The sequence below is a fragment of the Rhinatrema bivittatum genome, chromosome 2 (assembly GCF_901001135.1).
Source record: "Rhinatrema bivittatum chromosome 2, aRhiBiv1.1, whole genome shotgun sequence".
Lineage (NCBI taxonomy): Eukaryota > Metazoa > Chordata > Amphibia > Gymnophiona > Rhinatrematidae > Rhinatrema > Rhinatrema bivittatum.
Window position 1 is genome coordinate 82,394,381 of NC_042616.1, and position 15,498 is coordinate 82,409,878.

At 42.6% G+C, this 15,498-nt stretch overlaps 1 protein-coding gene across 5 annotated transcripts in view; it reads left to right on the forward strand.

The window, feature by feature from the left end:
- The window catches only part of OXSR1 (oxidative stress responsive kinase 1), a 330,066-nt gene that overhangs the window by 261,769 nt on the left and 52,799 nt on the right, over positions 1-15,498 (forward strand). For 2 of the 5 annotated variants that reach the window (XM_029588383.1, XM_029588380.1), the window contains exon 13: positions 5,110-5,268. The exons of 2 other annotated variants lie outside the window; for them this stretch is intronic. In XM_029588383.1, coding sequence (XP_029444243.1) covers positions 5,110-5,268 — 159 coding nt within the window. Of the gene's footprint in view, positions 1-5,109; positions 5,269-6,735; positions 6,739-15,498 lie in introns of all 5 variants that reach the window. One more of the 5 variants, XM_029588379.1, reaches the window with a different exon arrangement.

Here is a 15,498-nt window from a genome sequence, read left to right on the forward strand (position 1 = left end):
GTTCTTAGCTGATGAGTCTATTTTGAGCCTCTGAACTCTTGTCTCAATACCTGACCTGGCTTTTTTATGATGGTCACTTTGGCCTAAAGAACCATTGAGCTGCAGTTCCTCATGACTTGCCATCTTATACTAGATTTCATCACAGATCTGATGCATGCAGCATATTACCCTTTTATTTTTTTTTTTTTGCTCAAGTAGTCACATTTCCACATTAGTGATTCTCCCAACATTTTTTCGTAGGCTGAATCTTGACAAAGGTAAATATTCCCTTCCTTCTGGACTGCAAGAGATCTGTTCCCTTCTACCTTGAACTGACTAAAGCCCATAGAAAGTTAATTTGATTATTTTGACCTGAGATTGTGGTTCCATTAGGAATTGGATAGCTAGGGACCTTTGTTTTCCTGTTTTTATTCTTGTAATAAAACATTCATAAATTCCTGAGTAGTATCTCCTTTTGCTATGTCCCAGGCAAGCAAAAGGACCCTCTAAGGACATGATCTTAGAGGGTCATGTCCAAGCAGATAATGTTAGGGCCACAGAGATGTCTGTTGGCCACCTAAGGTCTGCCTCTACAGAGACGTTTGTAAAGCTTTGACAGTACTGTTCAGTCCTGATTTTTAAATAGTTACCATTTAGAGAGAGCCTCTGTGAGAAAGTAGGATTGGACTGTTTTCCACAGCCTCTTCGAGGGTAGAATCCAGTTCCTTCCCCCTAGGGCTCAGAGTATTATATTGGGGGTGTCTTACTTTTTTTTTTTTTTTTAATTTAAAAGAAACAAGGGAATACCACTTGAGACTACAGTGAACTGCTAATCTTCAGCAGAGAAAGCAAAGTCATTTACTTTTAATGGGTATACTCTAAAGATAAGTTCACCCATGCATGCACACACTTCTACTTCTTCCTATTTTGGAGTTATCCTGTAGTCAATATTCTGTTATCAAAACTGAGATCAGCAGAGCTGTTAACACGGAAAGTTCCTTACATGTGCGGTAAAGGTCTTTCCGGGAACCTCCGGAACAAATGTCATTGTGGTACAGAGCATGTCACATGACCACTTGTATCAACTAGGGAACTGTTGTCTTCAGAAAGCTCCTGTTATAGGTGAGTTACTTTGCTTTATTCTCTTTATGCAAACAGATTGACTTGTTCTGGTTTCCTAAGGAATGCGTATCAGTATATATCACCTTTAGCATTCACATGTGGTGCAGTGGAGCACAGTTGTTACCTTTATGGATCCAGTGTGTTAGGTAGGATTGTAATATATCAAAGAATTATTCTCCGGCACGGCTAGAAGCAGCTTGAGTTTAATTTTATTTTGTGTGCAGGAGGGTAGAAGAGTTCTTTTCTTAATTTAAGTGGCAGTACTAGCAAGGTTCCCTGTGAAAAAAAATTTGGTTTGTTCCTGTTTCTTTTGAGTCCTATTTGTTCCAGTGAATTTTTCTTGTTTTTATACCTCATTAGAATTCAAGTAGTGTAACTTCTGATGCATGTTCACACCCCAGTTTTGGTTCTTTCCCAGCAGTTGCTTTTTACATGCTCATTCTAGATTCATGCTTCACATTTGTCAGTGTGATGTGTAGATGGTGTTCTGAGGAAGGTTGATGTACTTAGCCACTCTCTCCATTGTTTGTTTTTATTAAAGCTTATTCCACAAAATCCATGATAATGAAGAGCTTACAAATCCTTTTTGATAGGAATCCGTCCTCAAATGAAAATCTCAGAACTAAATTTGTAACATCAGTGATTTCTGATAATTTAGTTTAATGCTTTAAAAGCAAGATAGTGATCTATAATCCACTCTCCAGAAAGGTTGGTGGCCTTTTGTTTTTCTTATTTATAACAGCATTTTGACATGAATGTGGGGCTTATACACAAAGCCCCTGTTTGTGTATTAACATTGTAAAATCTCATTGAGAATCCATAAATAAACCAGGAAAAAATTGATGCTATCATTGGGAAATAGAATAGACTATTTCTTAAGTATGTTTAAGAGAGCAGCTTGCACTTCTAATGGCAGATGTAGTTTGGAAAATAGCAAGCTAAAAATGTTTCCCTTTTCAGGATTTTCTGCAACACAATATACAATTCAGCAAGCATGAGAAGGGCGCCTTGCATGCTCAAGATGGCTTATGTTGTCTCACTCAAATATCAAGTAAAAATAAGCACTATTGTATAATAAAGATAAGACAAAACAAAACACACAATTGGTACTCAACTAGACTAAAAAAGTTTTTAGTGCATTAATAAACATGAAGATTGAATAGTTAAGAAATCAGAAAATGTACTTAATCCAATTTTATCAAGGTTTTATTTTCCTCCCAGAGCTTTCAGTGGCAAATATACCATCTATCTATTGTGCTGTTGTATACCTAAGAATGAACAATGACAATCCCACCACCATCCCAGCAATGAAAATCGGTGGAGTGTAGGGAGTACTGATGTTAGAGGTTACATCCATTTTCATATGCAAACACATCTTTCTTAAAATACCACATTTAAAGGAGAATACATTTCCACAGTATTATACAACAAGCCATGATGTGCATGAAAGTTGTTTAAATATGAAGAGTTTTAAGTGATTTTTGTGCTTATTGCACACTTTAAAATAATGTAACTGCTGTGCCCTCTGAAATATATCAGTTTTTCATTTATGGGTAGACAAGTGTGCCATTTGCTTGATCTAGAGCAGTGGTTCTCAGCAGGTGTGCCGGGACACACTAGTGTGCCGCGAAGTCCCAGAAGGTGTCTCGCAGAGCCAGCAGAAGACTGATCTTTTCTCATCAGTCTGGGCAGGAGTTGGCTGACTTCTCTTTCATTGGATATGACAGGAAGCTGCTCTTGCTTCCTTCTCCTCTTCTTGGCCAGTGGGAGCTTGTTCCCTCCTTCACCCAGATCAGAGCGTGATATCACCAACTCCTGTTCATATGGGCCTGGCAGAACACCAACTTTATCTTCCCCTGCCTGGCCTGGCAGTGAGGCTGCTGATGCTGTCTTTACCCCATGGGGCCTGGATGTGAAAGCAGAAGCATAAGGGAGAAATGTGCATGCTCTATAGATCCGCTGCCTTCTCATCTTCCTCTCCTCAATCTTTCTTGCCCTCATCTGCTGCTGATAAAGAGGGAGGGAAACTTTGGAATGGACTGAAGTCTTTTCTGCTGGCTGGGAGCCAGGAGGAGGGGTAAATGTACTGGACAAGAAGGCATTCAAGAGTCTGCTAGGCAGGAAGGCATGGGAAATAGGGAGTCAGGAATCTGCTGGATAGGAAGGAGTGGTGGGAAGGAGGTTGGGGTTGATGGGTAGGGAGAGGTGCAGGAGGGGAATGGTTGAGGCTGCTGGGCATGGAAGAGAGATGGTAGTGGAGAGAGATGGAGGTGTGGGGCTGCTGGATTGGGAAGAGGGCAGCGGAGAATGGGGGATGCTGAGCAGGAAGGGGTAAGAAAGGTGGTCAGAGGCATTCTGGGTAGGGAAGGGGAGAGGAAAGGGCAAAAAGAGTTGAACAGGGGAGAGAAGAGGCAGCATGGGGAAGAGGACGTGGGGTGGGGGGTATCGGGAATATTGGACAGGGATATGAGCATGTGAAGGGATGACTGAGTAGTTGGAAGAAATGAGGGATGATGGGGGGCTTGGAGGGGAGTGACTGGGTACAAGGGCCATACTATGTCAGTTTTGAGAACATGCATTTCTTCTCTCTTTGAACTTTGCTTAGTGTAGGTGGAAATATATATTTTTGTTTCTAGTCTCCAGTTTTGCACTGCATGCAGAAGGTGGTCTTGGGGTTTCCACATTTGTAACTTGTGGACTTTTATTCTATATTTGGTGAAGGCAGGTCTGTCTGTGTTCTGTGTCTATGTACTGAGATGAGATACTTGACTACAGGTTTGTATCAACTTTATTTGTATTTTCTCAATATGATATTGCACTGGTGGTGAGCTGCTGCCTTTTCATGGGTAGGGCTATTGCTATTTCATTTCTTGGAGTTAGTGTTGCTGAGGTATGGCAGGTTTGATAGACATGTACAGAGTGGGATTTGTTTGTATTATTTTGCAATGCACCTGGTAGTAGAGGGAGTTTGTGATGCTGTTAAGATGACACCAGAATTAGAGTATATCTTTTTTGTATGGTGAGTTGTACAGGGAAATGTCTTAGTTTTGCTCTGCACCCATTGTTAGGAAGTGGGGGACTCCTGTGGATGCAGAGCATATGCTTATATTAGTCCCATGATGGTCATGTGTTCAGTGTGTCACGCATGTATGCATCATCTCTCAGGTGTGTCCTGATAGAAAAAAGGTTGAGAACCACTGATCTAGAGAATATAGGAGCAACCTATGAATATTTTTACCCTGGTCAAAATAATTGACAGAAATGTTAGCTCCTTGATTAAATTATTCTTGATTTAACCTCTCAATTGCTTATCATTCTTGCTAATAAATGTACTGAATTATATGTTCATAGCTATTAACTTTTAATTGTTTGTGTTTGCAGCTCAGAAAACAGCAATACAAGCAAGGGTGAAAATTAGCATACTCTTTCAGTGGGCTTATTGAAGTTGTTGTGACATTGCTGATAAATGGTTCTCCATCTTCAGTGGATTGGCTAATAAAACCTGTTATAAAGTCTGAACATTGAAAATAACTAGCTATAATTTTGCTAAATATGTTGCCATTTGATTAAGGCTGTCAATGTAAACATAGGCAGCTCGATTTATATAAGAATACAAAAAATCCAAGGTTAGAGTAATCCTGCTGTGCAGTGGAATGGATTTGTTTCCTAAGGAATTTTCCTACTGAAAAAGTGTTATAGAGAGGATAAGACATAGAACAGGGATTTTCAGCCTTGTCCTCAAGTATTTCTTAGCCAATTGGGTTTTTTGGATATCTATAATGAATATGCATATGAGAGATTTGCATATAGTGGAGGAAGGGCATGCAGCTATCTTATCTATATTGATTGTAGATACCTTGAAAACCCAATTGGCTAGTGGGAAATTGAGGACAGGCCAGAAAACCTCTGACCTAAAATAAAAGTACCCAGTAATAAGTCAGGAAGTACATTTTCTAACCATGCAGCAACTTTTCTCCCATCAGTTTACATTATTTCTTTATTTTATAGCTATTTCCAGCAACAGATTCCACAGGTACCTTTCTCAACGCGCCAGCACAAACACCTGCTCAGCTACCTCAACCAGCAGGACAGGCCCCTGCACAGCCTTCTCAGGTTGCTGTCCCTAACATTGTTCAGGCTCCAGCAGCAGTTCCTTCAGCAGGGCAGGTAAAATGAAAACAAATATAAATTCCTATATTTTGTTTCTTAACCTTTTGATAAAACCTTTTGGAAATGAGTTACTGAAGAAAATTTTGCACTAACCAATTAAACATTTTTTATCTCAAAATGTTTTGTACAGTTTGTTCAGATAACTACATCATATTTCTACTCAACCTCTCCAGCTTCTGTGTAAGCTGGGGTAAAAGGCTCACTTGCCATTTTTTCCTAGATTCCACTTTCACATTGTCACCTTTAACTTGGCATGTCCAAAGCTGAACTCGTTTTGCCCTCACTTTCAAACCACCATTCTTTATCGTTATTCTCCTTTGAACCACCATCACCTTAGAGTAACTTTCAGCTCTTTATTTTCATCCTCCTTTTAGGTTCAGACCCTGGCTAAATTCTGCCACTTTGTCTTTTTTATATTACACATTATTCATGTGACCCCCCCTTCTCTGTCAGTAATCAGGCACAAATGACATGCGACAGTGCTGACACAAGCCCATCTCTCAAAAGCTCAGTAAAACTTTATAGATCATGCACCAGTTCATATATCCAAACACTGCCTCATAAGCCCTTCATTCTTTCTTCATCCGAACTAACGCACAGATGTCTCATTTTCTCTATCAGATTTTTCTCTTAAAGCCCAGTGATGCTTTTTCTCTTCCTAATTAGTAAAACTTTTTTTTTTACTGCTTCCTTGGCAGCACATTCAATAGAACATTTAAGTTCTAACAAAAAAAGATGTCACAGTTGAAGTCCAGGGCCAAGAAACCTGCATTAAGTGGGTTTAAGACCCAAATAAGTGGGCACTATATTATGATCAGATACTTTATTGATATTTGGTTATGGACTACGAATTATGAAACTTACAGCTGTGCTCATGTGTCGTTAGGCCATAGGCAGTATCGGACATGGAAGATGGGGAGGCCTTTTGGAAGGCACCGATGGGTAAGAGTCCTAAGCTTTGGTGTGAGGCCAAGCAGATTAACCTGCTTTGTCGTGGCGTGAAGCATCTTCAGGTTTCTGGTGCCAGGAGTCAGTCTCTTCACTGGCTAACCTCGTTTGCAACAAAGTGACGGTACCAGCCCGTCTGCTGCTCTGCCTGCTGGGCCATATGATGGCCTCAGTCCTCATGACTCCACTTGACCTGCCTCTGCATGAGGGACCCGCAGTGAGCCTTGCGGTGTCAATGGTGGCGGGCATCCCAGGATCTGGAAGCACCAGTGACTGTCACAGACCCTCTCCATCTTTCCCTAGCCTGGTGGGGAAATCCGGTCAAATCTGGTAATAGGACTCACATTCAGCCCGCTCCACCCCAAGTGATCCTCACCACCAACGCCTCGCTTCAGGGGTGGGGGGCCCACACAGACTGCACATTCAGGGCCTTTGGACTGCGGCCAAGTTCCATTGCCAGATAAATTTTCTGGAGTTATGGGCAATCCGATATGCTCTGTGGGCCTTCCAGGACAGGCTGTCCTCCAAGGTCATCCTCATCAGAATGGACAACCAGGTGGCGATGTGGTACATCAACAAGCAGGGAGGCACAGGCTCCTTCCCCCCCTCTGTCAGGAGGCGTTGTAGGTCTGAGATTAGGCTTTTCAAGGGGGATGTATCTATGGGCCACCTAAACACGTTGGCGGACTGCCTCAGCCGGTCCTTCCAGCCATACATGTGGTCCTTGAACAGCAGCCAGCCGATTCAGTCGCTGGGGCACGCCAGATATGGACCTGTTCGCCTCCCCCCACAATCACAAAGTGAGCACTTTCTGCTCCCTGATTCCGGAGGAGGACCATCTGGCCTGCGACTTGTTCTCCCTTCACTGGTGACAAGGTCTCATGTACGCATACCCCCCAATTCCACTTCTCTCAAGGACTCTGATGAAGCTGCAAGAGGACGGGGGGAACCATGAAATGAAATGAAAGCATTTCCGGACCCTTAATGATTCACTTCCATCAAATGCAGCAACACTGAGCATCTTCTATTAAACTGAAACAGACAATACCAACCAATCACTACAATGTTTTACTTCTCGTTAAACTTTTTATCTCTCCTCTAACTCTAATCCCAGTTAGAATAACCCCTGTTCTATTGTAACTTTTTCTTCTATGCACTTGTTATACTTTTGTAATGTATACTCTTACGTTTTAGCTATGTACGTTATAATGTATTGCTCACCCCTTGTTTTATGTAAACCGACATGATACGAACTTCCGTGAATGCCGGTATAGAAAAACACAAATAAATAAAATAAATAAAAAAATAAATGATCTGGTGGCACCCTCCTGGCCAAGGCAGGTATGGTTTCCTCTGCTCCAGGACCTGTCTTTGAGTGCACCGATTCTGCTGGGGATGGCTCCCGACCTATCGCAGAACCAGGGCACCTTGTGCCACCCAAGCCTCCGGGCCCTGGCCCTCACAGCGTAGATGTTGAGCGCATGATCCTCCAGCCCCTGCAGCTCTCGGACGAGGTCTCCAGGATCTTGATTGAATCCCGGAAACCTTCCACTTGAAAATCTTACAGCTTAAATTGGGAAGCGTTTCTCCATCTGGTGCAGGGGGCCTTTGACTGGACCCGTTCTCCTTCCCGCTCCCCTGCCTGCTGGATTATCTGTGGCACCTGTCCAAGTCTTGCCTCCAGACCAGCTCAATCTGAGTACAACTCAGCGCCCGCGGCACCTACCACCAGGGGATTGCTGGGGCGCCCATTTCAGTCCAGCCACTGGTCGGGCGTTTCATACGGGGCCTGGTTCAACTGAAACCCATGCTTCGCCTGCCAGCAACCCCGAGGGATCTCAACGTTGTCCTGGCGAGGTTCAAATGGCATCTGTTCGAGCCTCTCCAATCCTGTGACCTGAAGTTCCTCACCTGGAAAGTTATGTTCCTGGTGGTGATCACTTCCGCTCACAGGGTCACTGAGATCCTGGTTACGTACGCTCCCTACACGAAATTCTTCCATGATCGTGTGGTGCTGCACACGCATCCAAAATTTCTGCCGAAGGTGGTGACTGCTTTCCACATCAACCAATCAATTATCCTTCCCACGACATCATCCCCACCTGGGGGAATGTGCCCTTCGTACCGTGGAATGTAAGCGGGCGCTTTCTTTCTACTTGGACCATACAGCGAGTCACAGACAGTCCAGCCAGCTCTTTGTGTCTTTTGACACCTGACTGGGAGCAGCAATGGGGAAGCAGACCCTATCCAGCTGGCTAGCAGATTGCATTTCCTTCTGTTATGAGCAAGCAGGCCTCCAGCTGGCTGGCAGGGTGAAAGCTTACTCTGTGCAGGTTATGGCAATGTCAGTGGCCCCCCTGCATGCGGTCCCTATTGCTGAAATCTGCAGAGCTGTGACCTGGAGTTCTCTCCACATGTTCGCGGCGCACTACTGTCTCGACAGGGATAGTCACCAGAACAGCGCTTTTGGCCAGTCTCTCCTCTGCAGTCTGTTCCAATCCTGAAACCAGTTATTCTCATGCTCTCTGTGGGGCCAGACTGTCCCTTTTCCCACATTGCTGTAGTTGCGTTGTGCCTGTTGGCATCTTGTTCTGCATTTGTGGGTCCCTCTGATCACAGGGGGCAGTCTGGAGCTCTGTAATCACCCACTTGTGAGGACTGCCATCCTGCTTGTTCTAGGAAAAAGTGCAGTTGCTTACCTGTAACAGATGTTCTCTTAGGACAGCAGGATGTTAGTCCTTAGGAATCCCGCCCACCTCCCCATGATGTTGGGTTCGCCTTTGGTTTATTGTGTTTTTCTCACTTGTATTTTTGCTATGTTACGAGACTGAAGGGGGAGCTTGCGTGGACACGCGGATAGTAGCAGGCTGGACATGCTCAATCTGCCAGTCAAAGGTTTTAGAAACTTTGGCAAGTTTTCTGTGCTGGGCTCCATCTGATGTCACCCATATGTGAGGACTAACATCCTGCTGTCCTAGGAGAACACCTGTTACAGGTAAGCAGCTGTGCTTTCTCCCATCTTATGCTTCTGGCATTAGCATACAAACATTTCAAAGTGTGTTTTTTGTTTGTATTAACATTCTGCTTTTCAGTTGTCAGTGATAAATTGGAATCTTTTAACTCAGGTGAGGTTTTAATTACAGACACTTGGACTACTTTTATTACTGGAACCTCTGTTGGGATCCCCTAACTCTGCTTCATTAGTATCCTTTGAAGATACCTCCCTCTGAACTATGCGCTGCTGTGCGAATGTCAGCTTTCCTCTTTGTTCTAGTTTTAAAAGCTGCTCTATCTCTTTTTTTAAAGGTTAGCGCCAGCAGCCTGGTTCCACCCTGGTTAACGTGGAGCCCATTCCTTCGGAAAAGGTTCTCTAGTTCCTTAGAAAACTGAATCCTTCTTCCTTGAACCATCGTCTCATCCACGCATTGAGACTCCGGAGCTCTGCCTGCCTCTGGTGACCTGTGGGTGGAACAGGAAGCATTTCAGAGAATGCTACCCTGGAGGTTCTGAATTTCAGCTTTCTACCTAAGAGCCTAAATTTGGCTTCCAGAACCTCCCCCTCTCATTTTTTCTATGCCATTGGTGCCCACATGTGCTACCGACAGCCGGCTCCTCCCCAGCACTGTCTAAAATCCTATCTAGGTGACGCGTGAGGCCTTTGCACCAGGTAGGCATTGTTACCAGACTATCCTCAAGCCCACCAGCTATCTACATTGCTGCTAATCGAAACACCAACTATGACGACCAACCTGACCCTTCCCTCCTCGGCAGAAGCTCTGGGAGACAAGTCCTCTGTGCCAGAGGACAGTGCACCATCTGGAGAGCAGGTCCTTGCTTACCAGGATCCTTTCCTGCTGCACCAGGTTGATGCTCTCGGTTCATGAGACCTTCCTCATCCAAGGCAGCACCAGGGATGCCAGACTGGACTTGGGACTTGGCGACTATGTCCATAAAGTCTCATTTATATACCTCTGTCTGCCTCAGCTCCTCCAAGTTTGCCACTCTAGCCTCCAGAGATTGGGCTCATTCTCTGAGACAGCAGCTCTTTGCATCGCATGCATACATACAACTTCTCACCAGTGGGTAAAAAATCAAACATGTGACACTCGATGTAAAAGACTGGGAGTCACTCTTCTTGCTGCTGGACTGCTGCCTTAATCTTAAATTTGTTCAGTTACTAGTTAAGTTTGAGGTTGCTATGGGTGTAGAATTGCATACAATTAGTCCTTTAAATGTATTAGTGTATAGGTTATCTGGTAGTAACGTATAAGGGAATGATCAAACTTTGGATAAGGTAAGGTGAATTTCTGAAATTTAAGTTAAAAGGCTGATTTTATTTTTGTATTTTTTTTATTTTAAGTGTGAAAGTGATACCTGCCTATAAATTAAAGGATAAGCTAGGGATGGGAGGGTTGGGAAATACAAATATACAAAGTTCTCTTTCTTGCTTGACTCTTTGACTACCTATATGTGTGTGTTATTTTAAAGTTCTGTTTGTCTTTTTGTTTTAAACAGGTAGTCAGGCAACAAACGCACTAAATAATATACCCCAGTAGTTTAGTTTTCCCCAGTACGTTTAGATTTTAAAAATGTCTCCAAGCGGTACTTAATTATTCTTTCCAGCCACCAGCAAGGTAATCTCCTATCTGTGCTCCCACTGGATTGTCAAACTTACTTGAACTTATTTAGATTTTTGTATTCTGCTTTTTGGCACTTCAAAGTGTACATCAAAGCAGATTACATGCATGTACTATAGGTATTTCCCTATCCCCACAGGGCTTATAATCTAATTTTGTACCTGAGCAACAGAGGGTAAAGTGAATTGCCCAAGTTCATTTGGAGTAACAGCAGCATTTGAATCCTGGTTTCCCTGGGTCATAGACTGCTGCTCGAACCACTACGCTGCTACTCCTACATTAAATCTTTGAAATATAGTAAAAAAAGCTTTGTATATTTGCATTGTTGGTGTCTCTTGGAGGGGATTGCACAGACTTTAGCAGTGAAAGCACACTGAGGACAAGTCTCCCAGGGGGTACTGCCCAGGAGGGAAGGGTTAGGCTGGCCATCATAGTTAGTGATTCAATTATTAGAAATGTAGATAGGGTGGCTGGTGGATGTGAGGACTGCCTGGTAACTTGCCTGCCTGGTGCGAAGGTGCAAGACCTCACGCGTCACCTAGATAGGATTATAGACAGTACTGGGGAGTAGCCAGCTGTCTTGGTAAATGTGGGCACCAATGACATAGGTTCCAGAAGCCAAATGTAGCATTTTAGGTAGAAAGCTGAAATCCAGAACCTCTAGGGTGGCATTCTCTGAAATGCTTCCTGTACCACATGCAGGTCCCCAGAGGCAGGCAGAGCTCCAGAGTTTCAATGTGTGGATGAGAATTGTGCAGGGAAGTGGAATTCAATTTTGTAAGGATGGGCTCTACCTTAACCAGAGTGGAACCAAGCTGCTGGCACTAACTTTTTAAAAGGTAGAGCAGCTTTTAAACTAGAACAAGGGGGAAAGCAGACAGTCACTCAGTGTGTGGTTCGGAGGAATGTATCCTTGAAGGATACTAATGAAATAATTAGGGCACCCCAACAGAGGCTCCAATAAAAGTAAATCTACAGCTCTAACACTACTTTCAAAAGGGAAACTTTGATAAAATGAGGAAAATTGTCAGAAAAAAACTGAAAGGTGCAGCTGCAAAGGTTAAGCGTTCAACAGGCATGGATGTTGTTTTAAAAATACAATCCTAGATGTGCAGTCCAGATGTATTCCACGCATTAAGAGAGGTGGAAGGAAGGCAAAACGATTAGTCATGGTTATAAGGTGAGGTAAAAGAGGCTATCTTAGCCAAAAAAAATCCTTCAAAAATTGGAAGAAGGATCCATATGGAGAAAATAGGAAAAAGCATAAGCATTGTCAAGTTAAGGGTGTAAAACATTGATTAGACATGCGAAGAGAGAATTTGAAATGAACTTGGCCATAGAGGCAAAAACTCATAATAAAAACTTTTTAAAATATATACGAAGCAAGAAAGCTGTGAGGGTGTTGGTTGGACCATAAGATGACAAAGGGGTTAAAGGGGCTCTCAGGGAAGATAAGGCCATTGCAGAAAGACTAAATGAATTCTTTGCTTCCATGTTTACTAATGAAGATTTTGAGGAGATATCAGTTCCGAAGATGGTTTTCAAGGGTGATGTGTCAGATGAACCAAATCATTGTGAACCTGGAAGGTGTAGTAGGCCAGATTGACAAACTAAAGATTTGCAAATCACCTGGACCGGATGGTATGCTTCCTAGGGTACTGAAAGAACTCAAAAATGAAATTTCTGATCTACTAGTTAAAATGTGTAAACTATCTTTAAAATCATTCATTGTACTTGAAGACTGGAGGGTGGCCAATGTAACCCCAATTTTAAAAAAGGGCTCCAGGGGTGATCCAGGAAACTATAGACTAGTGAGCCTGACTTCAGTGCCGAGTAAAATAGTGGAAACTATTCTAAAGATCAAAATCACAGAGCATATAGAAAGACATGGTTTAATGGAACATGGAACACAATCAACATGGATTTACCCAAGGGAAGTCTTGCCTAACATCTGCTTCATTTTTTTGAAGGGGTTAATAAAAATGGATAAAGGTGAACCGGAAGATGTAGTGTATTTGGATTTTCAGAAGACGTTTGTCAAAGTCCCTCATGAGAGGCTTCTAAGAAAACTAAAAGTCATGGGATAGGAAGCAATGTCCTTTCTTGGATTGCAAACTGGTTAAAAGACAGGAAACAGTAGGATTAAATGGTCAATTTTCTCAATGGAAAAGGGTAAAAAGTGGAGTGCCTCAGGGATCTGTACTTGGACCGGTGTTTTTCAATATTTATAAATGATCTGGAAAGGAATAAGACGAGTGAGGTTATCAAATTTGCGGATGATACAAAATTATTCAGAGTAGTTAAATCACAAGCAGATTGTGATTATATTACAGGAGGACCTTGCGAGACTGGAAGATTGGGCATCCAAATGGCAGATGAAATTTAATATGGACAAGTGCAAGGTGTTGCATATAGGAAAAAATAACCCTTGCTATAGTTACCTGATGTTAGGTTCCATATTAGGAGCGACCACCCAGGCAAAAGATCTAGGCATCATAGTGGATAATACTTTGAAATTGACGGCTGTGTGCTGCAGCAGTCAAAAAAGCAAACAGAATGTCAGGAATTATTAGGAAGGGAATGGTTAATAAAATGGAAAATGTCATAATTCCTCTATCGTTCCATGGTGAGACTGCACCTTGAATGCTGTGTACAATTCTGATCGCCACATCTCAAAAAAGATAGTTGCAATGGAGAAGGTACAGAAAAGGGCAACCAAAATGATAAAGAGGATGAAACAGCTACCCTATGAGGAAAAGCTGAAGAGGTTAGGGCTGTTCAGCTTGGAGAAGACAGCTGAGGGGAGATATGATAGAGGTCTTGAACGAGTAGATGTGAATCGATTATTTACACTTTCGAATAATAGGACTAGGGGGCATGCCATGAAGTTAGCAAGTAGCACATTCAAGACTAATCGGAGAAAATTCTTTCACTCAATGCCCAATTAAGCTCTGGAATTTGTTGCCAGAGGATGTGGTTTGTGCAGTTAATGTAGCTGGGTTTAAAAAAGGTTTGGATAAGTTCTTGGAGGAGAAGTCCATTAACTGCTATTAATCAAGTTGACTTAGGGAATGGAATCTATTACTGGCATCAGTAGCATGGGATGATCTTGGTGTTTGGGTACTTGCCAGGTTCTTGTGGCCTGATTTGGCCTCTGTTGGAAACAGAATGCTGGGCTTGATGGACCCATGGTCTGACCCAGCATGACAATTTATTATGTGTTTAAGTGTGGAGTACAGATATTGATAGTGGAAGAGGAGGGAAAAATTAATTAAATAACTTCAGCTTGTCTTTGGGTGCAGCTGATCCAGTTCAGCAGCAGAAAGTTTTGTGAATAGCAGAGTCAGTGCCAGTCTGGTTTCACATTAATTCCTGTCCACAAGTGCTCCAAATGTTTAGCTAAATTACTACATTAAATTTTGAAATATAGTGTAAACGTTTTGTATATTTGATTGTTGGTGTGTCTTGGAGGGGATTGCACAGACTGCAGCACTGAAAGGGCAGGAAGTGTTAGCAGTGCTAAGAGAAATGTTAGTTTTTTTTTGTTTTTTTTGTTTAAGTATACAGGGGATCCTACAATATCCCCTATAACTTCATTAAAATTATAGTAGCTAACATCAACTGTTTAATTCCATCCCACTCTACCCCATTATCCACCCACCCCTGGATTTGTTCTTCTAATATAGTTTGTCTGGGATACATAGTTGTTAACTGATAATTTGGTAATTCTTTAGGTGTTCTCTATCAAATTAGCAAAATTAGGGCTATCCAATGTAACAGTTGTGGAGCCTTTATCTTGAGGGAAGCCATTTGGAAACTTAGGGCTGGCTTGCTTTTGTTAATACTGTCTTCCATGAAAAAAGGAGTTGGGTCAACTTAATGCTGAATTTGTTGCAATAAAGAGTATCAGCAACCACCAAGAAATCCTCACCCACTTTACAGTATTCAGGTATCATTTCCCCATTACCACAGAAAATTCAAGCCTAGAAAGAAGTGGTTTACAGTGGGCTCAGTAGGATAAGACCTGTGACCCAAAGTCACCCATTCTTCACAATGGTGCAGCCAACATGTCTCCTCCTCCCTTCCCCCCCAGCCACAGCCACACATTTGCACAGAGCATTCAGGAACCCAAGAATTAATGGATTACAGTGGGCTCTGGTAAAGTAAGACCTGTGTTGCAAACACATTCTCTCAACTACAAAATGCCTTCTCTGTATCAGATAATGACTAAGCTCTAGCAGTGGAGATTGACGTGGTATCTGAAAGGAAGGAAGAAACCCAATGCGCACAAATTCTGTAATACAACTAATAACATAAGAAAAAGCTGTTGTGCTGGGTGATTCAGTCATCAGAAACACTAATTTGCGAACTCTTTTCAAAGGAAGCACTCTAGTTAAAGGCTTTCCAGGGTCATCGACTGGTTCAGATAGTCAATACAATCAAAGAAGAAAGTAAGGACTCTGAAGTTATCCATCTGGGAACCAACAACATCCAAGTGATACAGAGAGGCTTCCAGACTCTGGCGAAGCAGGTTAGCTACATGATGAAGACTATTGCCTTTTCAGAAGTGTTACCTGTTCATAGAAAGGGGAGAGAGAGTCTTAAGCCATATAAATAACTTCAATGCATGGCTCAAAACTTG